The sequence below is a fragment of the Grampus griseus genome, assembly GCF_964374135.1.
Source record: "Grampus griseus genome assembly, chromosome: 1".
Taxonomy (NCBI): domain Eukaryota; kingdom Metazoa; phylum Chordata; class Mammalia; order Artiodactyla; family Delphinidae; genus Grampus; species Grampus griseus.
The window spans coordinates 137,684,413-137,712,246 of NC_139017.1; the positions used below are offsets into that span (position 1 = coordinate 137,684,413).

The 27,834-nt window shown below is 47.4% G+C and overlaps 1 protein-coding gene across 1 annotated transcript in view; it reads right to left on the minus strand.

Moving 5' to 3' along the window:
* MROH7 (maestro heat like repeat family member 7) overlaps positions 1 to 27,312 on the minus strand; it is a gene marked incomplete at both ends in the record, with an annotated part of 43,509 nt that extends 16,197 nt beyond the window's left edge. Inside the window, 14 exons of the mRNA XM_082667076.1 lie at positions 198 to 335; positions 2,362 to 2,552; positions 4,771 to 4,909; positions 7,050 to 7,204; positions 7,590 to 7,766; positions 8,174 to 8,286; positions 10,843 to 10,978; positions 11,190 to 11,294; positions 11,803 to 11,898; positions 14,115 to 14,244; positions 14,562 to 14,641; positions 15,563 to 15,646; positions 16,954 to 17,027; positions 26,088 to 27,312. Coding sequence (XP_082523202.1) covers positions 198 to 335; positions 2,362 to 2,552; positions 4,771 to 4,909; positions 7,050 to 7,204; positions 7,590 to 7,766; positions 8,174 to 8,286; positions 10,843 to 10,978; positions 11,190 to 11,294; positions 11,803 to 11,898; positions 14,115 to 14,244; positions 14,562 to 14,641; positions 15,563 to 15,646; positions 16,954 to 17,027; positions 26,088 to 27,312 — 2,843 coding nt within the window. The remainder of the gene's footprint in view (positions 1 to 197; positions 336 to 2,361; positions 2,553 to 4,770; positions 4,910 to 7,049; positions 7,205 to 7,589; positions 7,767 to 8,173; positions 8,287 to 10,842; positions 10,979 to 11,189; positions 11,295 to 11,802; positions 11,899 to 14,114; positions 14,245 to 14,561; positions 14,642 to 15,562; positions 15,647 to 16,953; positions 17,028 to 26,087) is intronic.
* Positions 27,313 to 27,834: the final 522 nt, after the last annotated feature.

Genomic DNA, 27,834 nt, shown 5'->3' on the forward strand with positions numbered 1-27,834 from the left:
GACAGTTTGTAGAGTGTGTGCTATCTTTCACATCTGAATTGGCTACCCACTGAGGTATATGATACTCTGCCAGTCTCAGAGGAGAGACGATGGAGGGAAGGGTCTTGCCCAGAGAGAAATGCAAACCCAGGTCTTTCCAAAGACCCTGAGGTCTCTCCCCTCCCTCCAGCCCCTGCCCTGGGGGTCGCTGGCCTCACCTGGCCAGCAGGGACACTCCACGGTGGTGGTTCTCCGCCTGTCCCATGAGCTCCCAGCCACCCTGGTCCTCCAGAAAGGTAGCCTCGTATGAGCAGCCCATCTTCAGCAGAAGGATTTTCACCACTTTGACCACCCAGCTGCCAAGACAAGGGGACTGAGACCTCATGTCAGCCTGCCCCCAACAGGCCAGACCTCCCTCCACCCAAGTCTCTCCCACCATCAGTTCCATCTGCCAGACAAATTTCTCTCCACAGCCTCAGCACATGGTATCGTCATGTGACAAGATCCTATCTTGCCCTTACAACACACCTGTCAGGGTAGGAATTGCTTACCCCATTTCATTGGCAAGGAACCAAGTTGCCAGGAGGTTAAATTGGTTTAACCCAAAGTGCAAAGCACTGTTATAGGCCAGGACTCAAACCCAAGGTGTCCTGACTTCAAGCCCAGCTACACAACTGCTTGCCTTCTATCCCTCAAAGTGCACTTTTCTGAGCATAACACGCAATAGAAACCAAAAAGGAAAAGACTGAGGAACTGGACTGCATAAAAATTTTAAAGTTCTGAATAGCAAAGACCATCAAATTGTTGCAGGTTAAGTGATAAACTGGAATACAAATGACAAAGAGTTAATGTCCTTAATATATAAAGAGCTCTTACAAACCAATAAGAAAAATTCCCAACAGTCCCATATAAAATTAGGCAAAGAACAAGAACAGGTTGCTGACAGAAAAGGAAACAGAAATGGCATTTAAACCTCAACCACATTCATAATAAGAGAAATACAAACTAAAATTACAGCAAAATACCATTTTTTTCAAATTTCAGATTGGCAAAGATGAGAATGTGCTGGCAAGGCTGTGGAGAAATAAATAGTGTCATATACTACTGGCGGTGGTGTCCTCTGTGGGAGGCAATTTGGCAAACTGGGTGCTTTAGGAGGTCCTTCATTTTCCCTTCACTCACTGGTCAAGAACTTTTTCTACCACATATTCCTATTCCACCATAATATTTAAATACAGAAACCTTCTGATGCACCCATTCTACTTTCAGGAATTCATCCTACATATACAATCACATGTAGGTATAAAGACATATAAACAGCCTCACTTACTGCAGCATTGTTTCTAATTGCAAAATGCTGTGAAGCACCTAAATCGAGAGGATCCTGGTTAAGTAAATGATGGTATATTGGAATCTACACAGAGGGATATTATGCGGCTGTTAAACATAATGAGGCAGCTCTATATGTAATGATCTCAGAGATATGGTATACAATAAAAGCAAAAATATATAACTGTGTAAGGTCCACTAACACTGGTATAAAAGTAGAGAATGAAAACACATGGGCTTAGCCCTACATCAACCCCCTCTGAAGGGCAAGAAAGAACCTGGGGTTCTTAGTCATCTTAGGGCAGATGACTGGGGTAAAGAGAGGAACAGAGACTCCCTTTTAATGCCTTTTGAGATTTTTACCCGTGTGCCTATATTACCTGTTCCAATTAATAAATAAAAATCAAAATGGTTCGGCCTTGGGTACAAATCTAATACAAATAATATCTCTAGGGAGGGAGGAGGAAAACCGAAATGGCGAGCTCCTTGGGGGAAGCTGATTCTTCCCTGCCATCCAGCACTAAGCAGAAGACATACCCTGCAGGTGCTCACAAACAGTTGTTGAACACATGATTGGCTCTCTCATAAAAGTGTGCACCTGAGGACTTCCCTGGTGGTGCAGTGGTTAAGAATCCGCCTGCCAATGCAGGGGACATGGGATCGAGCCCTGGTCCGGGAAGATCCCACATGCCACGGAGCAACTAAGCCCGGAGGCCACAACTACTGAGTCTGTGCTCTAGAGCCCGCAAGCCACGACTACTGAAGCCCATGCACCTACAGCCCGTGCACCACAACAAGAGAAGCCACTGCAATGAGAAGCCCGTGCACCACAACAAAGAGTAGCCCCTGGTCACCACAACTAGAGAAAGCCCGCACACAGCAACGAAGACCCATCACAGCCAAAAATAAATAATAAATTAAAAAAGAAAAAAAAGTGCACGTCCGTTTTCTCTTCTAGTCCCAAAGCTAATTTCTACTGATCAATTGCCCTAAAGACTTTCGGAAGGGCCCTTGCTGGTGGCCCTCCCCCTGCCGGGGACAGTAGGAACATACCATACAGGCGCGAAACCAGAGGGCTGTCCATCTTTCTTGGTGTCCTTGCAGGAAACCACGTGGCCAGGCAGGTTGAGGCCGATGTGGTAATGGACTTGAATAAGCAGGGCCAGGAGCAGCTGGGGGTAGATGCGCCTCACGTGGCCCATGCAGCTGTTGACGGACAGGAGCTCACAGAGGCCACTGGCTGCCTGGTGGGGCAGGGGGCGGGATCTGTTAGATGTCCCAGCACTCCTGGCAGGGCCTAGACTGCTTCTCTAGGAGGCTGGCTCTGGATCTTTGCTCTTCTCTGGCCCGACTTGGGCAAGCCCAGATTCCCCCCCAACTACCACATCCCGACTCCTGGCTCTCTGGGTGAGCCCTGCCCCAGAACAATCACAGCGACCCTTTGCCTTTGACACACCCCTGGAAGAATCATGGTGGGAGGATCTCTTCCCACATTTGTGAGGTAGAGTCTTCATCCCACTGTGCAGGGGAGGAGACAAGCTCAGAGGAGTGAAGAGACTTGCCCAAGGTCACCCAGCCTCCCGGGGGCACAGCTGGGACTTGAAGCCAGGTTTTCAGATTATGCGCTGTAGTGAGCCCTGCCTCCTTCTGGTTCATAACACAGGCACACAGACGGTGAGGGGGACACCAGTTGCCTCTTCGTTGAGGGCCGTTAAACCAGGCTGCCCTCACTGCCTCCTCTGAATGACATGAGAATACACCAACACACAGTGATCAGAGGAGGAGTGCATGAATGCCCAAACCAGGGAAGGAATGGGTGCTGGTGCCCTAGTCATGGAACTCAGTGCTGGGAGAGAGAGGCAGAGAGATCCAGTGGTAAAGCATGGGATTCCGGGGCAGGAGATCTGAGTCCTGGCACCACCACTCACTAGCTGTGTGACCTTACATGAGACGTGGAATGTCTCTGAGCATCAGTATCTTCCTCTGTAAAGGGATAATACCACTCGCCCCTCTTTATTTGCTTCCCTCCACCAGCTTGTCTTGCTCTCTGCTGAATCCCCAGAACTTATGAGTATGCCTGGCACATAGTAGGTGCTCAATACCTGTTGAATAAATTGATCAATCCAACAAAAAATTTTTGAGTCTACTGTGTGCCAGGTGTATGTTGGACTTTGGGGATATCAGGCTCAGGCACTGAATTCATGCATCTCACTGATTACCCAAATGACACCCCCAACACACACACACACACACAGTATTGTTAAATCACAGCTGGGGTAAACTCTCCCAAGATAAAGTATGTGAAGCAAAGTATAATATGCACCAATTTGATCTGGTCAGAGAAATCAGGGAGGGCTTCCCTGAGGAGGCGATAAGAGCTAAGGGTTGAGCAGAAGTTAACTTGGTGGATAGCAGTCTAGGCAGAGGAAACAGCATGTGCAAAGGCCCTGTGACAGAAGATAGCAGTGTTTAAGAAGATCTGACAGGGAACTTCCCTGTGGCACAGTGAATAAGACTCCACGCTCCCAATGCAGGGGGCCCAGCTTCCATCCCTGGTCAGGGAACTAGATCCCACATGTATGCCACACTAAGATGCCCACCTGCTGCAACTAAGACCCGGCGCAACCAAATAAATAAATATTTAAAAAAGAAGAAGAGGAAGAAGATCTGACAAAGAACAACGAGGTTGGACCCATGCAAGCAAGAGGATCACGGTGAGGGGTGAGGGCACGAGGCCGGTGAGGGGTGCAGGGCCTGTAGCACACAGGTAGGAGCACTGTGTTACTCTCAAGGGCAATGGGAAGCCACTGAGAGGGTTGAGAAGAGCAGATGTGCATTTCTCAAAGATTTTTTTGGCTGTGGTACAGATTGGAGGGGCTGGAGTGGAAGCAAGGAGATGAGTGGGGGTATAATCCAGCTGGCTAGGACCAGGGGGTTGGTGACAGAGGCAGAGAGAAATCTGTCTCTCCACCCAGCCCCGTTCCTGCAGTCAGAGCCCTTTCCCTCCGTGTTCCCAGGGCCGACCTCTGAGACTGGCAGCAGAAGCACTTAAACATTTTATGTTGCTAAATGAGTGAACAAGTTTCCTCGTTTAATTTTCCCAACTGCCATGTGAGGTGGATATACTATTATTTCCATTTACAGAGGCAGAGAGTGAGCCTCAGGGAGGTGAAGTGACTTGCTCGTGTTACAAAACCTGAGCAAAGCCAACCCTCAGACTAAGGTCTGCGAGTCCCAGGTCATTCTGTGTCCACTATTCCAGGCTGCTGCCGTCACTGTAAGTAACAGTACTATTGTCGTCCAGTGGATCACAAACAAGAGGCCAGAGACAGACTTGCTCAAGGCCACAGTTAGCTCCTGGAAGAGCAGGGAACTAGAAAATGGGTGTGCAGAACTCAGGGGGAGGGGAGGAGGGCGGAGGATGGGATGGGGCAGTGATGGAGCAGGGTGGGGTGTCCTCACCGCTAGGGGCATGATGGAGGCCCGGCCCTTCTTGGTGACAGGCTTTTCCTTCAGGCTGGTCAGGAGCAGATCCAGGAGATCTCGGGTGTCACAGCTGGGCTTGCGGAGGATCAGCTGCCTCCACATCTCTGCTCCGTTGCTGGGGGGTCAAGGGTGGGGATGGTTAGTGGGGACCAGGGCAGTGGGGCCACCCTGCCACCCAATTGTTTGGGGAGGGGGAAGGGAAGGTGCCTTTGAAATGGCATCCATGGACGTACCAGAAAATTCTGGAATGGACAAGAAAACGCTCCCTAAGAGGCGGGGGGCTAACAATTATCGAAAACCCTATGACTCAGGGACTTACTTTACCAGGTGCTTTGCATACAATTTATTACTTCAGCAAATATTGAGCATCTGCTGTCTGCCAGCAGACGTGAGCAAGGTAGTCAAGATACTCAAGGTCACTGAATTCTTACACTGACCCTCAAGGTGGGCTATTATTCTAATTTTACAGATGTGGAGTTAAGGCTCAGAGAGGTGAAATCACCGGTCCAAGACTACACGGCTAATGAGCTACGGAGACCAGAAGTGACCAGGCCTGATGACTCCAAAGCCTGTGCCTGTTCTTCTATGCCAAGGAGCCCTTTGGGGCCTAGATCTTGCATTTGTCACATAATGTCAAGGAGGGCCCACTCCTGTCCCTTAGAAGGCAGTATACCAGGCAGGGGATAGCATCTGGGCCAGCAGGCACCAGCCTGTAGGCACTCCTATCGTGGGGAGGTGAAAATGCTGACAGGGCCAGTGCACTAAAGGGTTAACAAAACCCTTTCCCCCTTCTGCTTAAGATTTGAACCTTCCATTAACTTTCCAGCTCCGTTCCCCTGGAAACCTGATAAAGATAGTATGTCAACTATGTTGCTAGGCAACATTGCTTACGGTAAAAATGACCCAATTGGTAAATTGCGTCTGGGCTGGAGGAACTATAAATTAACTAGAAGGACCATTGGGGACGCTGTGGCATTGGGCTTCTCAGGGTGCAGTGACTTGTGACTGGGCTTGTCCCTGTGGGGATCCTGGAAGCAAAGTCTAGACAGTTACTGTAAGAGACACTAGTTCTTTTGAAGCCTGAGCCACTTAAGCCAGGGCAGCACCTACACCTTTCACCTGGGAGGACCAAGGCCAATACTAGATTGAGGAAAGTGAGGCATCCAGGGCACAACATTTAAGGAGGTCCTCCAATCAGGCAAGCACAGGAGTGGCAATTGAGAGCGAGGCCTCCTTAAATTTTGTCCCAGCTCTGTCTGGCCTGCTACACAGGCTGCTGTAAGGACTCTGCCCTGTCCTATATCCTGGGTAACTGAGGTCAGGTATGGCCCTGGCAGTCTTGAGTCTGAATGTTTAGTGGCTCCAAGAAGAAAACTCCCTGGTTTCCAGTGAAGCCAGAAAGGGTTAAATTCTTCCAGGTGGGAGATGGGAGTGTGTCACCCCTGCGCTGATCTTGGTTTCAATGAACGACACCAGCTCTCCTGGTTAGAAGCGCACCTCACTTGCACAGTTCTGCATAATTCTTTTCCATTCACTCTCAACCAACTACCTTAAGATGTGGATCACACGCTTCTGCCTTGTTTTCATTCAAAGGTGTGGGAGCGTTTCCTGAGCTGGGAGACTGGAGCAGCCAGATTTGTCTCCCCTGCTCACGAGCTCATCACCATCTGGCCACAGTCCCCTCTGCCCATCAGACCAGAGGTCCCTGAAGGCTGACAGCATGGAGGCACTCAGCACGACCGCCTGCATTACTTGTCATGACCACCCATTTGGGGTGAGAATGGGGGGATTATTTCTTCCTTTTGCATCTGGGGGAAAACTCAAGCCCAGAGAGGGCAAGCAGGCTACTCAAGACCACAGAGCGTCTGGAGGCAGAATCAGGACCAACACTCAGTTCTACTTTTATGGCATCGTTGAAGCGCTCTGGGCTTGGAGTTGGTCAGATGCGAGTTTAGGTCCTCATTCTGTTGCTTGTTCAGTAGGTGCCTAGGGCTAGAAAACTTCCCATGAGCCTCAGTTTCCTTATCTATAGAATGGGGTTGTTACACTTGTGAGAAAACATACAAATGTGCAGCACAGACACCTGGCAGTGCTCAGGGAGGACTCGACGGTTGTCATGAGCATCGTAGATCATAGAAGAGGGACCACCTGGGAGGGCGAGGGGCTCCTCTGGTAGAAGAAGGGATTCCCAGCCGGGAACAGGGCTATATCAACCCTCTGAAGTGTAGTGGCTGGAAGCCCCCCTCACTTGGTACCTGTCCAGTGGGAGGGGACACACGAGCAGGGCCACGACGACCTCGGTCATGAAGGAGCTGGCCAGGAGAGAGACGGGCAGCAGGGCCACCTCTCGGGCCCGTGGCTTCTGAATGTGGCTCAGGTGCACATAGATACCCTGCATGATTTCTGGAATCTGGGGTACAGCCAGGGTGACCAGGAGCAGGCAGAGGGCCAAATGGAGAAGCCAAGGGGGTGATGGGGGAGCAGGGAGACAGGAGGAGGAAGGAAGGGGGTGACAGGGTGTGGGGAGAGAGAGGGGAGAGGAGGGCGCAGAGGGAAGAAAAGGGGAGACGGGCAGACAGAGCAGCCGCCCCTTCCCTGGGAGACAGCTTGTCTTTGCTGCCCTCCCGCACCCCACACTTGATAGTTGAGCTGTCTTGGGGGCCAATAAGGGAGTTCTTTCTCACCTGCAAGTTGGGAGCATCTGGAACTCAGCCACCACCAGCCCTGCCCTGCCTGAGGGATGAGTGGGCCCTGTGGGGTTTCCCAGCCCAGCCCCTGCCCCCCGGGGGCCTTACCACCTCCAGTGCCCTGTGTCGGTACCGCTCCAGCACCGAGCTGAGTGTGACCTCCGAGGCCAGCTGCATCATTTCCCCCGAGTCCTTGCCCCAAGCCTCTGAGCCACCTTTCAGCCCTTCCAGGGCTGCTAGTAGCAGGTCCTTTACCTGTTGGGGCCCCAGGAAGTCTCCAAATTCCTGAAACAAAGGCATAGAGACCTTGACACACATGGGCAGACCCAGAGCAAGCCGTACATGGATGCCCTAACACCACCAGCCATATGCAGAGGTCAGCAGGGGGGCATATACTCAGTGAATCCGTGAGTGTCAAACACTTTGAGGAGGAGCTCCAAAAGAAGGGGTGACATGGCCCCTGCCCCCAGAGCTGGTGACACGGCCCACGCACTGTGGCGCAGACCAGAGGGTTTGGGAGCCCACAGGATGGGCCTGTGTGGTCAAGGAAAGCATGTAAAGGAACGTAAAGGGAATTGAGCCTGGAAGGATGGAAGGGGAGGAGGAAGCACTGGGGCAGGCTGGTACTGCCCCTCCTCCCTTGTCCCCATCGCCCCAGGAAGGCCCAGGGCTGTTGGGGAGCAGGTGGTCACCGCGATAACACGCAGAATGTTCTGGCACGGGCTGACAGGGTTGTAGGGGCCCAGGAAATGCTTGTTGCTCTCATACAGCTCCTTCTTATCGGTCTCTTCCTTATCTCTGGCTCCTGTAAGCAAAGAACCTTTTCAGTGAGGCCTGACCACCTATTTTGTCTTTTAACTTTTTGTTAAACATAGATGTAGGATGTGCCTAAATCATAGGCGACCAGCGGGGTCAGTTTTCACAGTGAGCATGTCCTTGTAGTGGGCACCCAGGTCAAGAAACAGAACACGGTCAGCACCCCAGAAGACCCTCCGGTGCCCCCATTTCAGTCCACTATCCTCCTCCCCTACTCAGGGTAACCACTATTCTGACTTCTAAACCTGCAGATTCGGTCTCCTTGCTGTTGGACTTTACATAAATGGACTCATACTGTATGTTATCCTTCGTGTCTGGCTTTCACTCAACCTTATGTGGATGAGATTCATCCACCCTGCTGCAAGTTGCATGGGTTCACTCACTCCCAGCGCTGTATAATTTTCCATGGTATGAATATACTACAATTTATTGATCTGTCCTACTTCTGATGGACATTTGGGTTGTTTCCAGCTGTTATGCATAGTGCTCACCTGGATGTTCTAACACGTCTAGTCCATGCCTTTTGGTGACTATAGGTACACATTTGTAGGCACATAGCTGGGATTGGAATTGTGTCCTAAGGTGGGTAGGGGTTCAGCTTCAGGGGATATTGCCAAACAGTTTTCCACAGTGGGGACCGATTATGCCCCCACCAGCAGCGTGTGAGAGTTCCATGGCTTCACATCTCACCAGTGAATTTGTCTGTTCCGTTTTTGCCACTCTGGTGTGTGTGTGGCAACACCTCTATTAAATTGCAATTCCCTTACCCCTGGTGTTCCCAATCCCCCTTTTCTGTTTTCTTCTTTTTTCTGTAATACTAATCATCACTTGACTTACAATAGGTGTTACTTGTTTTTTTGTTCATTGTCTCCTGACAACAAGAAGATAAGCTCAACAGGAGGATTATTGAATTAATCTTTTTTCTTCTGTGTCCCGAGTGCCTAGAATAGTACCTGCATGTGTGGGCTCCTTATTTTCTGCTGAAGGAAACACATTTCAGGAACATTTCCTGAGCCTAACTGTGGCCTGGAGTGGGTCCTACCTGGATCCCCCAGGGTGTGCGAGACACAGGCATAAGAGAGGGCCATTGAGGCAGAATAACATATGGACTAAGTAGGCAGGTTGTTTGTGAAAGGAAGGAGATTGAGACCTGGAATCAGGCAGACCCAGATTCAAATCCTAGCTTTGCTGCTTCCTACAGTCAGGGGCCCTGGATAAACCATTTCACTCCTTGAGAATCTAACAGGGTGGGTTTGTCTTAGGGTCACCAGATAAAATACAAAATACCCAGTAAATGTGAATTTCAGATAAACAATTTTTAGTGAAAGTATGTCTGAAATATACCAAAAGGTATTTACCTTTTATCTGAAATTCAGATTTAACTGGGTGTCCTATATTTTTATTTGCTAAATCTGGCAATACTAATTTGGTGTATACTATTCCTGTCCCTAAGACTGATCATTAACGTGGCTTATATCACCTTCATCTATCACTCAGGGGGTCTGAGTGGTTCCTGGGCAGCAGGGGAAATCTCCGAGGGGCTAAATCTTTGCCCCAAATGCTAAAGAACAAGAAGAGCAGGGACACCAGCCATATCCCCAAAGGTTGAAACTAATAAGACGATCCTTGTAGGGATGGGGAAAAAGGAAACTCTATTTGGCAAGTACCTATAATGTGTGGAATGAGCTGGTCTTTTTACATCTATGATCTCATTTAATCTTCCAAAAAGCTTGTGAGTTCTATCCTATTGTGTCCTTCTTTACAAATGAGGAAATCTAGGCCTTGACAAGAAAAATACTTGCCTAAGGTCACACAGCTAGGAAGGGCCAGAGCTAGGTCTTGTACCCAGGTCACTCTGCCTCCAGAGCCAGGGAAGTTTGAACAATGTGCCAAGGTTCCTTGGTCTGGAGCAGAGTTGGGACTCTGGAGAAAGGAAGGAGGCAAGTAACAGTTGATACTGCACACCTCTAGGTGCAGTCCCAGCTGGGTTCCTGTGGCAGCCCATACCATATCACGAGCTCCCTGCAGCTGAATCCAGAGATGTACTCCCACGTACAGGTTTTAGCCACTCCAGATTCCAAGATAGGACCTGCTCTTTGTTCATTCATCCAATAAATATTCACTGAGCACCCACCATGTTCCAGGCCCAGGGCTAGATCTTGGGAATACAGTGGTGAACAAGACACAGACTCAAATGAACTTATAGTCTAGTGGGGGAAGACAGACCAAAACCCAGGACACTGGGGCTGTTATGCCTGGGCGTACATGGTGGCATGGGAATGTGAAAACGAGAGTCACAAATTAAACTTGGAAGAATGAGGAGAAGCTTACATAGAAGCATTGCTTAAGTCAGAACGGGTTTGTTTGTCACCTCTGTCTCCTAGTTCTGTGGGGACTAAGGCTTCACACTGATTTCCAGACCCCATTGGACTCTGTGTTGGTCCCTTCCATATCCCCCCAGTGCCTTGTTGCCATGGCTCCATTCAATTCCTAGGCTGAGTACCTGCTCAAAAGCCTTGTATTAGAGGCACTCCAAAGGGCTTACGTTTTTGAAGCTCCAAGATGGTGTAGAGGATGGTGATGCCGTCCAGAGCCTCCCGGCCAATCTCCTCATCAGGATCCCCGACGCGAATGATGAGCCTCCCCAGCAGAAGCCCCAGTGCCGGGAACCCCGAGGACATCTGTTTGTGTCATAATCTTAGGGATTGAGACTTACAGGTTTAATAAGGCTAGACCATAAATGGTGAACTGAGCTAGATGGTCTGGCCCTGAGAGCTGAGCCCTCTGAGGATGGGGGGACCACCTGGGAATCTCTGGGTGGATGCACAGGCTCCCTCAGAGCTGGGAAGAGTCTCCCTAGGAGTGCCCCTCCTCCCTCCCAGGGCCACTCACAAAGAAAGGCAGGGTCAGAAGCATGTGGTTCAACACGGAGACATTGCTTTTCACAGCCCGTGCTCTCTCATGGGCCTTCCCAGAGTTCATCCAGGGCCCCAGAGGCTGTGGGGAAAAGGGCAAGGCTCAGAGCTACAAGCTGGATGCCAGCGTCTACTGCCTGGACGGACAGGCCAGCCTTCACCAATCATCAGGAAGCTTCTACGGAGACAGCATAAAGACAACCTGCTGTAGCCCTCTTCCTTCTCTTAGAGCATGGGGAGACATGGGGTCCAGAAGCTGAGGACAGGACTGGGAGACCAGAGGGAGGACAAACGTCAGTGAGGAGAGAGATGAAAGGTGGAGAGTCTTGAGGATAGGAGAGAGAGACAGGAACAAGAATTTGGAAAGCAAGGATATGGGGACAGCTGTAGCAGGAGTATGGGGGATAGGGAGAGAGTGAAGGGGCAGGAGTTTGGGACGTAGCCTGTGAGAGGGGCAGGGAAGCAGAGACCTGGCACAAGATGACGTCCTGAAGTCAAATCACTCTTTCTGGGTCCAGCCCCCCACCCCCAGATCTCCCGAGTCAATTCTCCATTCTCCTCCGCCTTTGCTCTCCTCCCGGCCTCTGTACCTCCAAGATGCTCTTCAGCCCAGCAGGAGTGGGGTCCTCAACAAAGAGGGCATTGAGAAGTGTCTGCAGGGCGTCCCAGGTCTGACGATAAAGTGTCTGTGGACAGGAGGAGGGCCAAGCCACTAGGGAACCTCTGGAGCAGACCCCAGCCCCAGGCGACCCCTGGTGTGGGTCAGGGGAAGAAGGGGCACTCGGACTCAGGAGAGCTGCTTTCTTGTCCCGCCTCTGAGACCAACCTTGGTGTGTGACATTGGACAGATTACTTTCCCTCCACGGGTTACAGTTTCCTTATCGACAAATTGGTAATTATTATCTCTGCCCTTCTTAGCTTACAAGGGGAGGCATCAGAGGCCCCGCATTTACTGAAAATCTACCGCAGGCCAGGTGCGTGCCTCGTGATTTGCACAACCGTATCACCTTATCCTCAAAGTGTTTTTCTCATTCTACCAATAAGGAGACACTTGTCCAAGGTCACAGAACAAGGAAGTTTCGGTTTGTGAGGAGCATGAGAAGATGGGTGGGAAAAAGCTCTGGAACCGTGAGAGCTAGATCAACGGACGACCAGCGTGACTTATATTACTGTCTCTGGGGAAGTGTTCTGATTCTTTTTTATATTACTACTCCTAGATCCAAATAGATTTTCTAAGTTGCCCCTTCTAGGAGCCATCTCTCTTCTGCCCGGTTGTTTCTTCCTTCCTCAGCCACACCACAGTCCTGAAATTATCTTAGGAGGGTGCAAGCATTACACACACATAAGGCTGAGCAGTGTTCTGAGACCCGCCCTCCCCTGCCTCCCCTCTTCCCACCACTCTCCACATCTACCTTCCAGGTTGTCTCTGTCCAGGCTTCCTGAGTCTGTGCACACCAGGCTTACACCACCACCACCAAGCAGGCCTCGTTCACCGACCACCTCCTCCTTCCCTCCCATCTGTGGCCCATCACTGTGCAGCACTGCTCTTTTCGCACCCGGCATGGGGTCCACCCCCTCTCCTTTGGGTCTTCTCTCAAGTGCACCACCTCCGGGACTCAGAACCTTCACACTGGGGCTGGTCTGGCCCCCAGGGCTCTCTCACCTCACCCTCTGGGCTCCAGCCACACTGCCTCCTTATCGTCCTTGGTCACCATGTTCTCTCTGTCCTCAGGCTGCTCCCTCTGCCTGGCACACTCTTCCTTCTGCCATCCCCTTCAACTAGTTAGCTCTTCTGTAACCTCTCACCTCCAGCACCATGAGCCCTGACCCCCAACACACTCAGGCTCCGCCAGTTCCAGGCTCTTCATGGTCTTCATAGCATCAAGTACTTCTCGCTTGCAACACGTACCACTGTTGTAATTTTGCATTTATTTGTATGATACTTTGATAATCTGCCCTCAGCCCTACTGCATCCTTCCCTTGTACTTCTGGATTAGGCATCAGTTAATATTTGCTGAATGAAAGGATGCATACGTGTGCCTCACCCAGAGCTGAAATCCCTCTCCCTAACCTCCCCCACTGACTCCATCCTACATGAAGGGTCGCCTCTGATCACTCCTCCTGGGACTATCCTGCGGGGTTTGAAGATGCCATGGGAGCCCCTTGAGGTTCCACTTCCAGGCCTCAGCCCCAACTCACCCAGTCCTCAGGCCTTTTCCTCTCACTTCTGGCCATCTCCTGAGGCCATGCCAACATCTGCCCACATCCTTCTCACGGGGCAGAGCCCAAAGTGGACAGTGCTTCAAATGAGGGATTCTTTATTCTGCAGATTCATACATTCACCAAATGTTTATCGAGTGCCTACTCAGGCCAGGAGAGGGGAGGTGAACTGCCCAAGCTACTTGAGGAGCAGTGTGAACATCAAATCTACCTCCCAGGGGACTTTCCTGGTGGCGCAATGGTTAAGAATCCGCCTGCCAATGCAGGGGACACAGGTTCGAGCACTGGTCCGGGAAGATCCCACATGCCGCGGGGCAACTCAGTCGGTGCACCACAACTACTGAGCTTGAGCTCTAGAGCCCGCGAGCCACAACTACTGAGCCCACGTGCCACAACTACAGAAGCCCGCACACCTAGAGCCCGTGCTCCGCAACAAAAGAAGCCACCGCGATGAGAAGCCCGCGCACTGCAACGAAGAGTAGCTCCCGCTCGCTGCCTCTAGAGAAAGCCTGTGTGCAGCAACGAAGACCCAGCGCAACCAAAAATAAATAAGTAAAATAAATTTTAAAAAAAAATCTACCTCCCAGAACACCTTCCTTTCCCTGCTGGGAGTCCAGGAACGTGCCTCGCTCTGAGGATGCCAGGCAGCCCCGAGGCCCCACTGGGGAGGGCCCTGCCTCACCTGTATGGCCTCAGCCCTGTCCTTGTCTCTCTCCTGCACGGCCTGCACGGAGGGCAGGGAGAACACACTCTTCATGCACGTGTTCACCAGCTCCGACCGTTGCTGCACGCCCAGGACAAGCTGGGAATGACTGAGGAAGAGACAGAAAGCAAGGGCATGGAGCGAGGCGGGGTGTGGGGTGGGGATGCTGGGGCTGGAGGCAGGAAGCGAAGGATGCAGGGCTGGCATGAGAGCTGAGATTCAGATCTACAAAAGCGCGAGATGAGGAGGGTAGGAGGAGGGAAGTGGGGTGCAGGGCAGACAGCCCCAGCAGGCGCTGGGCAAAGGGAAAGGAAAAGGCCCAGGACTGGGCTGGGGTCCCGCACAGCAGAGTGGCCCCAGAAGATACAGGCGGAGTCCGTGGGTAGAGGGAATGGGGAGGGGGTTCGGGGAAGGGGCTGTGGTCACCTCAGCTGGGTCAGGGTCTCCATGACTTGCTGGCGGACGGAGCTCAAGAGGGAATCCAGCGGCTCCTCCTGGATCTGCTTCTGGACAGGGGACCATGGAGGGGTCAGTGAGGGCACAGGCCACCGCAGACCACCAGGGCCGAGGCCACTCCTCCTCGCGGAGCAGGCCATGGCAGCCCCTCGGTGTGGGCAGCCTCCACAGCCTGCCTGGCCTCCAGTGGGGGGAGCCAGCTGACTGCTCAAGCCCTGTCCAGAGCCCTCAGGTCAAGGCCACCAAAAGCATGACAAGCCCTAGCCTGCTGCGCGCCCCCCATGTAGGGCTCCGGAAGAACTGTTTCAGCAGCCCCACGGTGGGGAAGTATACCTAAACCGTGGACCGACCCAATGCAGAAAACACCACGCATGGCCCTCGAAAGTGGTCCGGTTGAATTCCTTTAAAATGTCCTTCTAATTCCTCACTTTTGATCTAGCACCAACGACCTATAGGTGCTCAGTTAACATTAATTAAATGGAAGTGTCAAAGGCAAGGATTTTTTCTCTCTTTGTAGCTAAATATAATTCTGGAAACTTCAGTGGTTATCCCAGCACAAACATTCTGGTGGTTAACTGAGAAGTGACTGTATTTAGCAAAGAGAAAAGGAACGTTCCTTCACAGGTTCCCCATCAGAAGGAATTTTGGGGGAAATAATGTATAAAATACTAACGACGGCTCCCAGGTGCCTAAGGCTTTACAGTGAACTAACCTTTGGGTTCTGTCCTCCCAACAAGCCAAGGACACAGGTTTTATCACAGTCATTTGTGAGGTATTAAGAGCGAGGCTCCGAGAGGGGAAGTGACTTGGCTGAGCTCCCCCAGGGTAGGTGGGGGGCAGTTAGAGCTGGAGCCGAGACTCAAGCCCCAGTGTCTGTGCCTCGACTGTCCTCTGCCCATCACACCCCACTCCAGCCTCATCAGTGGGTGGACTCGGGACGTCCGCCCCCTCCCCACCCGGATGTCACAGACCGCAAGTTGCTCACGCACCGTCATCTTCTCTTCTTCCACGTCCAGCACATCCTGGCTCTTCTGGAGGCTGAGGGCATTCTCGACCTCGGGGGCAGCAGAGGGCAAAGCCGCAGGGTGAGAGCCACACTGAACCCAGCCCTCAGGGGCTGTCCCTTCACCCCCCTTAGCCACCTGCCACCTGCAGGCAAGCCGGCCTGCTCCTCCGCAGCTGCCAGCCCCCAGCGTCAGCTCAAGACAAGTGAGAAACCACAGGGGAACTTGAGGGGGCTGAAGACTTGAGAAGATTGTGGTGGCAGCGGGGAGGTTGGGGATAATCCCTGTAGGCTAGCATTTGGGGGAGGACCAGATATCAGGGACTGCAAAGCATTCTCTCCTCTCCAAGCAAGGGAGAAGAGGCAGGAGCCAATGGGACAGAAAGGGTCCCAGCACCTCAAGCTGAAATGCCATCGTAATTGAAAAGAGCCTTCTAATATCTACCCTTCTTAAGGGCACACACTAATCGGATTAAGGCATTCTGCAACCTGAGAGAGGGAAAACATTAACCAACGTCTAATTAACCTATTAGTTCTCATTATCATTATTAAGGCAGAAGAAGAAAGAAACATGAAACAGATAAAATATATAGTAAAGAAAGCAAAACAAGAAAATCTAATGGACAGTGTGGTGGGTCAAAGATGTCACAACCTCTTTCCCATCCCTCCCTTCAAGAGAACAGGTTGCACGGCCTGGCCTGGGTAGACCCCCTGCCTCCAGACTCTGTCCACCAACCAGGCTCACCCACACCCCGTGTGTCACACTCACGTCCACCAGCCTGTCCAGTCTTCCCCCACTGGCCCTCACCAAGGCCAGTAGATGCTGGCTTTCTCTGGCCTCCTGAGGCCTGCTGCATGGCTAAGACCTGGGTTGGGCTTGTGTCCTGAAAAAGGTCATATCTAGCTTTTCTCCCCACCCCACCCAACTTTTTTTAATTTGGCCATGCCACACAGCTTGCAGGATCTTACTCCTCCGACCAGGGATCGAACCCTAGTCCTAACCACTGGACCACCAGGGAATTCCCTTTTCTTCCACTTTTAGAAACCCTCTCACAATTCATTCCATGGTTTAAAAAACTGTTATCGAGCACCTAGGATATGCCAGGCACTGCTCTAGATGCTAGGAATGCAGCTGGGAATAAGACAAACAAAAATCCCTGATTTATGGAGGATGCACCCCAGTGCAAGAGGATAACAAGAAACAAGATAAACTTATAAAGCCTGTTGTGCTTCAGATGATGATGAGTACCAAGGAGGAGAGAAGAGCCAGGCAGAGAAACAAGGAATGCTGGGGGTGGGGTGGGCGCGGGGGGAGAGGGCATCCCAGAAAAGTCAGGTGGGTGTTAGCAGGAAGCATACCAGAGCTACTTTGCTGCCATCCTCTCTCTGCCCTGGCACCTTCACCAGACATGAGGCTACTTCATCGAAGGCTCCTGCGGGTCATAGTTCCATTGAGGAGAGGAGAGGAGAGGGTAAAGATATGGTATAGCAGAGTCCCTTCCCACCTCCCCCACTAGGCCCCTCCAATCCTTACTCCGCCAGCAGCCAGACTGAGCTCCCATCCCTAAAAGCCTTCAGGGGCCCCATTTCACCCAGCATAAAGCAAGCATCCTCGTTAGTGCCTTAAAGGCCCTGCCAGGTCAGTCTCCCCTGCCCACCTCCTCAGCCTCACCTCCCCCTGCTCTCCCCTCGCTCACCATGCGCCCACCACACTGGCCTCCTTCCAGGCCCAGCAAGCTTCCCCCTCAGGGCCTTTGCACAGGTCGTTTCTTCTACCTGGGCCGCTCCGCTGCCACACCCCCTTGCCCAGGTAGAGCCCCATCCTTCAGGTCTTTGCTTGCCTGCCACTCCTCAAAGAGGCCTCCCCTGACCTTCAGGCTAATGAAAGGCCCACTGTGATCCTCTTGTGCACCATCCTAGTCTCTTCTTTCAGTTGTTATCACAATCTATAGTTAAACTCTTATTTGTTATAGTAGATACATGTTATTTTGTCAGCCCCAAAGTTCCTCATCTTTCTTCTGGTGAAAAAGCCTCTGTGTTCCATGTAGGCTACTCATGCCATAGAGCTAGGTGAAGCTGCAAGTCACACCCATCATCCCTCTTCAGATAAGTGTAGGCTTTACACCTGAAACTAATATAATATTGTCAATAAACAAACAAATGAATAAAGGTGGACCTGGAACCCATGCTTGGCCAGTAAGAGAGTCCTGTGCCCCCAGACACAGTGATTGGTCCAGCTATGGGCTCTATTGGCTGAGCAGGGCCAATAGAGCCCTTGACTTAAGTGGGGCTGAGGGGAAGCCCAAGGAGAGAGACCCTGGAACTTCAGGGGTAACTTGGCCACCAAAGGCTACCAGAGGATGGAGTCAATAGTGAGAAGCAGAGACACCTCAATAGTAGTGAATAGAGCTAGCACCAAACCTTGGCTTCTAAGTACTAAAGGAACAAGTCTCCTTGGAGAAATGGCTGATTCTAGGACTTGGGCAGAGAAAGTGCAGGATGAGCCTGAGACATCTTGTACCAGAAAACAAGGAAGAGAGCCCAAGGAAGTATGGAAACACATCAAAGAGATACAAAGCTTGCTCAAAAGGGATTCCTTGGTTAAACTCGGGAAAGTTTGAGTATCACAATAAATGATGGTAGCAACAGATTATGGTCCATCGAGTAAACTAGGAAAACGTAAGTCCATACTAATATAAATAAGTAACTAAATTGAAAGTTTGATGAGGAATGGTATATTTACATAGTTTCAAAGTACCTCCTTCATATTTTTACATAATATTTATACATAATATTTACTAAAAAGGGGTAAATAATGACTTTACAGTGGAAAACCTTGGCAGCAACCATTGTACTCAAGTGATCAAAGTGAACATCGCCAGTAATGGAGCAAATCAGAATCATACACCACCAGATAGGATGCAATGAGGAAAACCAAGCATCACGTCTGTGCTATTCCTGCCAAAGATGGATGACATGAATCTGATCGTGAGGACACATCAGATAAACCCAAAATGAGGCACATCTTATAAAATAGCTGGCCTGTAATCTTCCAGTGTATCAGGCACACGACAGCCAAGGAAAGTCTGAGGGCTGGGGGAAACAAAACAGATGAGACAAAAAAGAGCAATGAATGATTCTGACCTGTATCTTTTTTTAATAAAGAACATTACTGGGACAATTGGTGACATTTGAATGGGGCGTGATGATTAGATGGTAGCAGTGTATCAGTATTAATTTCCTGATTCTGATGGTTAACTTTTATCTTTTATTGTAAGAAACACATATTAAAATTCAAGATGGGTAGGATATCATTTGGCAACTTATTATCAAATTATTCAGAAAAAAATTTTATACTGTACTTTCAACTTTTCTGCAAGTTTTTATTGTTTTAATTTTTTTTAAAGAATGAGGGATAAATAGAGGCATTTTCAGACAAAAATGGAAAGAGTCGGCCATCAGCTGAATTCACTAAAGCAAATTCTAAAGGGAATTAATCCCAGATGGAAGGTCTGAGATGCAACAAGCAAATAAGAAAAAGAGGTTAATATTTTGGTAAATATAAGAACATTAACTACATAAAATAATAATAATGTTTATAGGGTTAAGAAAAAGACAGAATTAATATACATTACCAGGAGAGCATATAAATTGGTGGTGAGGGGGAGATTAAGTGGGGTTAACATGTTTCTAAGTCTTAAACTGTCTGGGAGGAAGATAAATGCATTGATTAGTTGGACTTTGTGATAAATTAAATACGCACATTGTAACTTCTAGAGAATCACTAAAAGACTTAAAACAGTAACTTCCCCACAAGTAACAGAGAAAAGAGGGAGGAAGAAACAACCCCAAAACCAAAAAAGGAGTAAAAAAGAAATATAGAGCAAGCAGAACAAAGAATACAAACATAAGATGATAGATATCAAGCTACCCATAATTGTAAATCAACTACACTTCAATTTAAAATTAAAAAATTTTTTTTAACTATCCATAATTACATTAAATATAAATGGACTATGGGTTGGAAAACACAGTTTATAAAGAAGACAATGCTACATAAATTGATTTATAAATTCAATGAAATTCCAATGAAAATCTAACAGATTTTTATTATATTTTATGGAAATAGACAAGCTGTTTCTAGAATCTGTATGGAAAAGTAAATCACCTAGAATAGACAATCTTGAGAAAGGACAAAGTTGGAGGACTTACAGTAATAAATACCAAGACTTACTCTAAAACACAGTAACTACGGCAATGGTTAAGGATAGTCAAACAAAGGAACAGAAGGAGTCCAGAAATAAACCTATGCATATACAGTCACTTGACTTACCTCAAAGGTGACACTGCAATTCAGTGGAGAAAGTAGGTCTTTTCAATAAATGGTCTGGAGCAATTAGATATCCACATGGGGGGAAAATGAGCCTTAAGTCCCTCTCTCACACTGTTTTCCAAAATTAATACATGATGCATTATAAATTTAATGTGAACAAAAAAACAATAAGACTTCTGGGGGAAAATATGAGACTATTTTCACAACCTTTGGGTACCCATACCTGGATTATATCAATATAAAGAACTTCCACAAATCTATAAGAAAAAGACAACCCAAATTTTTTAAATAAGCAAAAGACTTGAACAGGCACTTCATAAAAAAGGATATACAGAGACTTCCCTGGTGGTCCAGGGGTTAAGAATCTGCCTTCCAATGCAGCAGACGCAGGTTCAATCCCTGGTCAGGGAACAAAGATCCCACATGCTGCAGGGCAACTAAGCCTGAACACCATAACTACTGAGGCTGCAGGCCATAGCTAGAGAGCCTGTGCACCACAACTAGAGAGCCCGTATGCCACAACTAGAGAGCCTGCGCACTCAGGAGCCCACGTGCTACAGCTAGAGAGAAGCCTGCACGCTGCAACAAACAGCCTGTGCACAGCAACTAAGACCCAACACAGCCAAAAATAAATAAATATATTCTAAAAAAGGATATACAAATTGACAATAATCATATTAAAAGATGCTTAACATCAGTAGTCATCAAAAAATGCAAATTAAAATCACACCAAAATATCATTAGACACCAAACAGAATGGCTAAAATTTTGAAAACTAACAATACCAAATGTTTGTGAGGATATGGAGTAGTTGGAACTCTCACAGGTGAGATGCTAAATTAATTCAACCACTTTTGAAAAATTGGCAATATCTACTAAAGCTAAACATATGCTTATGCTATGACCCAGAAACTCCTCTTCTAGATAAATAAATGTATCTGTGTACCAAAAGACATGTACGAAAATGTTCAAAGCAACTTTATTTATAATATCCAAAATGTAGAAAAAATCCTAATGTCCATCAGCAAAGAATGGATAAACAAATTGTGGTATGTTCATAAGATGGAATACTGCAAAACAATAAAAAGAATCGACTATGATACATGCAACGATGTGGATGAATCTAAATGACATCATGGTGGGCTAAAGAAGCCAGAGTCAAAACAGTATATACTGTAGTATCCTATTGATAAGAAGTTCAAAAACAGGCAAAACTAGTCTATGGTGATACAAATCAGAATTGTTCCCTCTATGGCTGTTGTTAGCTGAGGGCAACTTGTGAGGGGGGATGTTACTACTAGCATCTACTGGGCAGAGACCAGGGATGCATCTTACAATGCATAGAACAGCTCCCCACGCACCCGCACTCACACAACAAAGATCTATCTAACACAAAATGTCAATAGTGCCAAGACTGAGAAACCCTGCCCCAGAAGAAGGGGTATTGATTGGAAAGGATCACAAGGGAAGGTTCTGGGATGCTGGAAAAGATCTGTGTCTTGATCTGGGTGGTAGTTACCAGTGTGTATAGGTATGTAAATATTCATCAAGCTGTACACTTAAGGTTAGTAGTGCACTTTACGTATTTTACTGATATATGTTATATACCTTGAAAAAGTTTTTAAAAAACAAATACAGTTTGAAAATACATTGTTTTTAAAAATCCAAATGGACAAAATGCTCCTATTAAAAAACAAAAATTGACCCTAAATAGCCAAAGCAATCTTGAAAAAGAACAAAGTTGGTAGACTCATATTTTCTGATTCCAAACTTACTACAAATCTATAGGAATCAAAACAGTGTGGTACTGGCATAGGACAGACATAAAGACCAATGGAATAAAATAGACATAAACCCTCATATATATGGTCAATTGATTTTTGACAAAGGTCTCAAGACCATTCAGTGGAAAAAGGATGCTCTTTTCAACACATGATGCTAGAAAAACTGGATATCCACATGCAAAAGAATGAAGTTGGACCCCTACCTCATACTACATACAAAAATTAACTTAAAGACTAAACTTAAAAGCTAAAACTATGAGACTCTTAGAAGAGAACATAGGGGGAAATCTTCATGACATTGGATATGGCAACAATTTCTTGAACATAACACCAAAATAACAGATAATAGACAAGTAGACAAATTGGTTCTCATCAAAATTAAACACTTTTATGCATCAAAGGACAATGTCAAAAGAATGAAAAGACAACTCACAGAATGGGTGCCAATATTTACAAATTCTACATCTGATAAGGAATTAATATCCAGAATGTGTAAAGAGCTAAAACTCAACAACAAAAAACAACCAAATTTGAAAATGGGTAAAGGATTGAATAATTATTTCTCCATAAAAGATATACAAATGGCAAATAAGCATGTTAAAATGCTCAAAATCATCAGTCATTAGGGAAATGCAAATTAAAATCATAATAAAATACTACTTCACACTCTTTAGGATGGCTATTATAAAAATGTTTTCTAAAAAATGGAAAATAACAAGTGTTGGCAAGGAGAGATTAGTAGTGCAGAAATTGGAACCCTTGTACTTTAGAACCCTTGTACATTTCTGGAGGGAATGCAAAATTGTACAGCTGATATGGGAAATAATTTGGCTGTTCCTCAAAAAGCTAAACATAGAATTACCATATGATCCAGCAATTCCACTCCTAGGTATATACCTAAAGGAATTGAAAGCAAGCATTCAAACAGATACTTGTGTGCTGACGTATATAGCGGCATTATTCATAAGAGCCAAAAAGTGGAAACAACCCAAATATTTGTCCATGGACAAATAAAATGTGGTACATACATTGGAATATTATCCAACCATAAAAAGGAATGAAGTACTGATGCATGTTACAACACGGATGAACATTATGCTAAGTGAAATAAACCAGGTACAAAAGGACAAATGTATGATTCCATTTCATGAGTTACCTAGAGTAGGCAAATTCATAGAGACAGAAAAAGTACATTAGAGCTTACGAGGGACTGGGGAGAGAGGAATGGGGAGTTATTGCCTATGGTAAGACCTTCTATGTGGGATGATGAAAAGGTTTTGGAAATAGATAGTGGTAATGGTTACACAATATTGTGAGTGCGACTAATGCCACTGAATGTTTAAGGGCTTCCCTGGTGGCACGGTGGTTAAGAATCTGCCTGCCAATGCAGGGGACACAGGTTCAAGCCCTGGTCCGGGAAGATCCCACATGCCACGGAGCAAAAAAGCCCATGCGCCACAACTACTGAGCCTGCGCTCTAGAGCCCGCATGCCACAACTACTGAAGCCCACGCTCCTAGAGCCCGTGCCCCACAACAAGAGAAGCCACCGCAATGAGAAGCCCACACACCGTAACGAAGAGTAGCCCCCTCTCGCCACGACTAGAGAAAAGCCCACGCACGGCAACAAACACCCAGCACAGTCAAAAATAAAATAAACAAATTTATTTTTAAAAATGTTTAAAATGGCATATGTATGTTATATATATTTTACTACAATTTTTAAAAGATTAATAATATACCAAAAGCCATTGAATTGTTCACTTTAAATGGGTAAATTGTATAATATGTGAATTGTATCACAATAATAACTGGACTCCACATGCAAAGGAATGAAGTTGGACCCCAATTCCACACCATATACAAAAGTTAACTCAAAATGGATCAAAGACCTAAATTTCAGAACTAAAATTATAAAACTCTTAGAAGAAAACATAGGCATAAATTTTCATGATCTTGGATTAGGTAATAATTTCTTACATATGACACCAAAAGCACAAACAATGAAAGAAAAAATAAACTGGACATGATTGAAATTTATAACTTTTGTGTTTCAAAGGACACCATGAAAAAAGTAAAAAGACAACCCATAGTTTAAAAAATATTGGCAAATTACATATCTGATAAGGTATATATCTTATCTGGGGATAAGGGATATAACTTATATTTAGAATATATAAAGATCACTTACAACTCAATAATAAAAAGACATGCCCAATTTTTTTAAGTGGGCAAAGGATTTGAATTGACATTTATCCAAATAAGCTATAGAAGTGGCTGAGAGCATATGAAAAGTCATTCAATATTACTACCCTTCAGGGAAATGCAAATCAAAACCGCAATGAGATACTTCATACCCACTAAGATGGTTATAATCAAAAAGACAGACAAGTGGGAGGTACAAACTATTGGGTGTAAGATAGGCTACAAGGATGTATTGTGCAACATGGGGAATATAGCCAATAGTTTGTAATAACTGTAAATGGAGTGTAACATTTAAAATTGTATAAAAATAAAAGATAAAAATAATTTTAAGAAATTCAAAAGGATTCCTAGCTTTTTGTTAAAAAAAAAAAAGACAGACAAACAATAACAAGTGTCATATACTGCTGGTGGGAATGTAAAATAGTTCAGCCACTTTGGAAAATGTTCTAAAATTGATTGTGGTGGTGATGGTTGCATAATTCCATGTAGATTTTAAAACCATTAAATTGTACACTTTGAGTGACTTTTATGATATGTAAGTTTTATCTCAATAAAGCTGTTTAAACAAAAAGACCAACTTGTATAAACAAAGCTCCTCTACATCATCAGCATCATCAGTACAAAATAAGAATTGTATTAGAAAGTAAGGTATGATTCATGGAAGCAATAAGAACTGTAAAGTACCTAAGAATTAACCTATCCAAAAATGCACTAGTCTTTTATGGAGAATTTTTTAAATTCTAGTAAAGGATATATCCCATATAAAGTAAAACTTGGGACTTCCCTGGTAGCGCAGTGGTTAAGAATCCACCTGCCAATGCAGGGGACATGGGTTCGAGCCCTGGTCTGGGAAGATCCCACATGCCGTGGAGCAACTAAGCCCATGCGCCACAACTACTGAGCCTGTGCTCTAGAGCCCGCAAGCCACAACTACTGAGCCTGTGCACCTAGAGCCCGTGCTCCGCAACAAGAGAAGCCACCGCAATGAGAAGCCCACAGACCGCAATAAAGAGTAGCCCCCACTAGCCACAACTAGAGAAAGCCCACGTGCAGCAACGGAGACCCAGCGCAGTCAAAAATTAATTTTAAAAATTTTTGCTTAAAAAATTAAAAAATAAAGTAAAACTCCAATAGATGGATAGATTAATAACATTCCAATAAAAATGTCAGAAAGATTTTTTGAGGACCTAGACAAATGCATTTTAAAATGTATATAGAAGAATGAGGGCGTTCAAATAGCCTCCAGGGCATGGTGTGGATGCTGTTGTCCTCAGAATAGTTTTGAGAACTTTAAAGAGGGGTTTTCACCCTATCAGATATGAATGCATACTTGCAAAGCCATGGTAAATTTTTTGTTTTTTGTTTTTTTTTGCAGTACGCGGGCCTCTCGCTGCTGTGGTCTCTCCCATTGCGGAGCACAGGCTCCAGACACACAGACTCAGCGGCCATGGCTCACGGGCCCAGCCACTCCGTGGCACGTGGGATCTTCCCGGACCGGGGCACGAACCCGTGTCCCCTGCATCGGCAGGCGGACTCTCAACCACTGCGCCACCAGGGAAACCCATGGTGAATTTTTTTTAATTGCAATATGGTATTGGTGCATGAACAAACAAAAATATTTGGAGATATAAATAAGAGGGAGAAGATCTTCACAACATCCAAAACTGGTGGGGGATTCCTTTACAGAACTCTTGCACATCAGAAGTGAGCCACAGGTTCCAGATTGGACCCCAAGGCTTCACTTAGGTGGGGACCTCAAAAACTCAAGCCTGCCTGCTCCACTGTTCAAACTTTGACTTGAGAAGACAGACCTGAAATTTCTCAATAAGGAAAGGAAGGTATAGTTAGTTAGTTGACTTGTAATTTGGACAGAATGAAAGTATGATTATATGGAGATATTATATTACAGTTAAGAAAATTGAAACTCAGAGATTTTAAGTAACTTGTCCCAAATCACACAGCAAGCACTAGATCTCTCATGTATAATTAATATATTGCATGTTATTCATTGCATGCTGTCCCCTTCTCACGTATAGTTAAATATATTGCATGTTATCCGTTGCATGCTCTTCCCTTCCTTTCCCCTCTCCTCTCCCCTCCCTGCCCTACAAGTCTGAATAGGGTTCTTCCAGGTCAGTGTCCTCTCTGGGGCTGGCGCTCTGGCCTTACTCACCCTGAGGGATGCTCTGGAAGGCTGTGGAGTCCTTGTTCATGGTGTCACTGGTGGGGAACCCCAGTGGGAACTGGCCCACCTCGACACTAGTCATCTTGCTCCAGCTCCCCGGATTCCCCTCTACGGGCGCTGTGTGGATGCTCTTGTCCTCGGAACAGTCCTGCTGGCTGCTCAGTGTCAGGGTGGAGGTGTCACTGAAGGTGAGGCTGGAGACCAGGCTCAGAGTCTCATTGGAGCCCAGGATCGGGGTCATGCATGAGGGTGGAGAAGGGGTGGAGTTGGGTCCCTGGGTGCTGGAGTGCAGGCTGATAGCCCCGCTGGGACCAGGAAACCGGGTCAAGCATGAGGCCTGAGTGATGGTCATGTTCAAATCAGACTTGGGATTGTCATTTGAAGCCATGTTGATGGTTCCCTTGGAACTCGTGTTCCAGGCTGCACCAAAGGTTCTTTTTGAAACAGATCCAGAGATGTTATGTGAAACCAAAGTGATGGTCTCGTTCATGTCTGGCATTAGGGACCCAGGAGAACTTGGAGCTGCATTCAGGTCCAGCTTGGAGATGTTTCCTGAGCCCACACTGAGCAGCTTATTGGAATCAGGATCCAGAGAAGAGTTTGGGGCTGGAATAAGGAGAGCTTTTGAGCCTGGCCTGGAGATGCTTTGGCCCAGAACAAGGGTTTCTTTTGAATAAGGCCTTTTAAATGGGTTTGATTCAGGCCTGGAAGGACTGGAGTTACTCTGACCCAAAACAAAACTCTTGCTTGGGAGGGAGCTGAAGGCCTCCTCAGAGTCTGGCCCAGAGCGGTTCCCCAAACTCAGACCCTGGGTTTCCGTAGAGCCAGGGCTCAGAACGAGGTTTGAGGATGGACTTAGGGCCCCCTGTGAGTCAGCTGTCGAGATGTGATTGGAATCCAAACCCAAGGCTTCACCAGAGTGGGCAGTGGTGACCTGGAGGCAGGCTGGAGCTGCGGCCCTGCTGTCATCAGGTCTGGGGGTGTTATCAGATGCCAGGCCAGGGGCTTCCTCTGAGACAGGACTCAGAGTTGGATTAAGGTCTGGAACAAGAACCAAGCCAGGACCCAGGGGTGGATTCAAGACAGGAACAAGTTCTGTATCTAGGTTGGGCCCAGAGATGGTGTCAGAGCCTAAACCAGGGGCCTCAGTGGAGTTGAGAGTGGGTATCATCTTTGTGTCTTCACGGAGGACCAGACTAGCCCCTGGATTCATGGCCGTGCCTGGTCTGGAGTTCTCTCAATGCCACTGCTCCCTTCTGTCCAATAGCCTACTGTTGAGCTCCTGAGAGGGAGAAGGCAAATTGAGCCTCACCTGTTGAAACCCTTCCATGGCTCCCCACCGTCCTTAGCATGAAGTCCCTGGGGTGACTTACGAGGTCCTTCATGACCACGTCCAGCCCACCTGTCCAGTCCCGTCCTGCACAGCTCTCCCCTGGCTCTCTCAGTTCCAGCCCCATCCCCTGTGTTCCCTTCTTTGACCACACCCTGCTCCCTTGCAGCTCACGGCCCTTACATGCAATTGCCTTGTCCTGGAACCTCCTCCTACTGTCCTTGCCGATCCCACTCTTCTGAGCAAATGATTCATGGCACTTTATTCCAATGACTTGTTTAGTGGTCCAGCCCCTGCTAGAGATGAGCTCCCCACTGGAGAGAACTATGCACATCTTAGTGCCAGGGGCATCCCCAGCACCTAACACAATGCCAGGTCCACAGTAAGAAGTCCACAAATACTAGA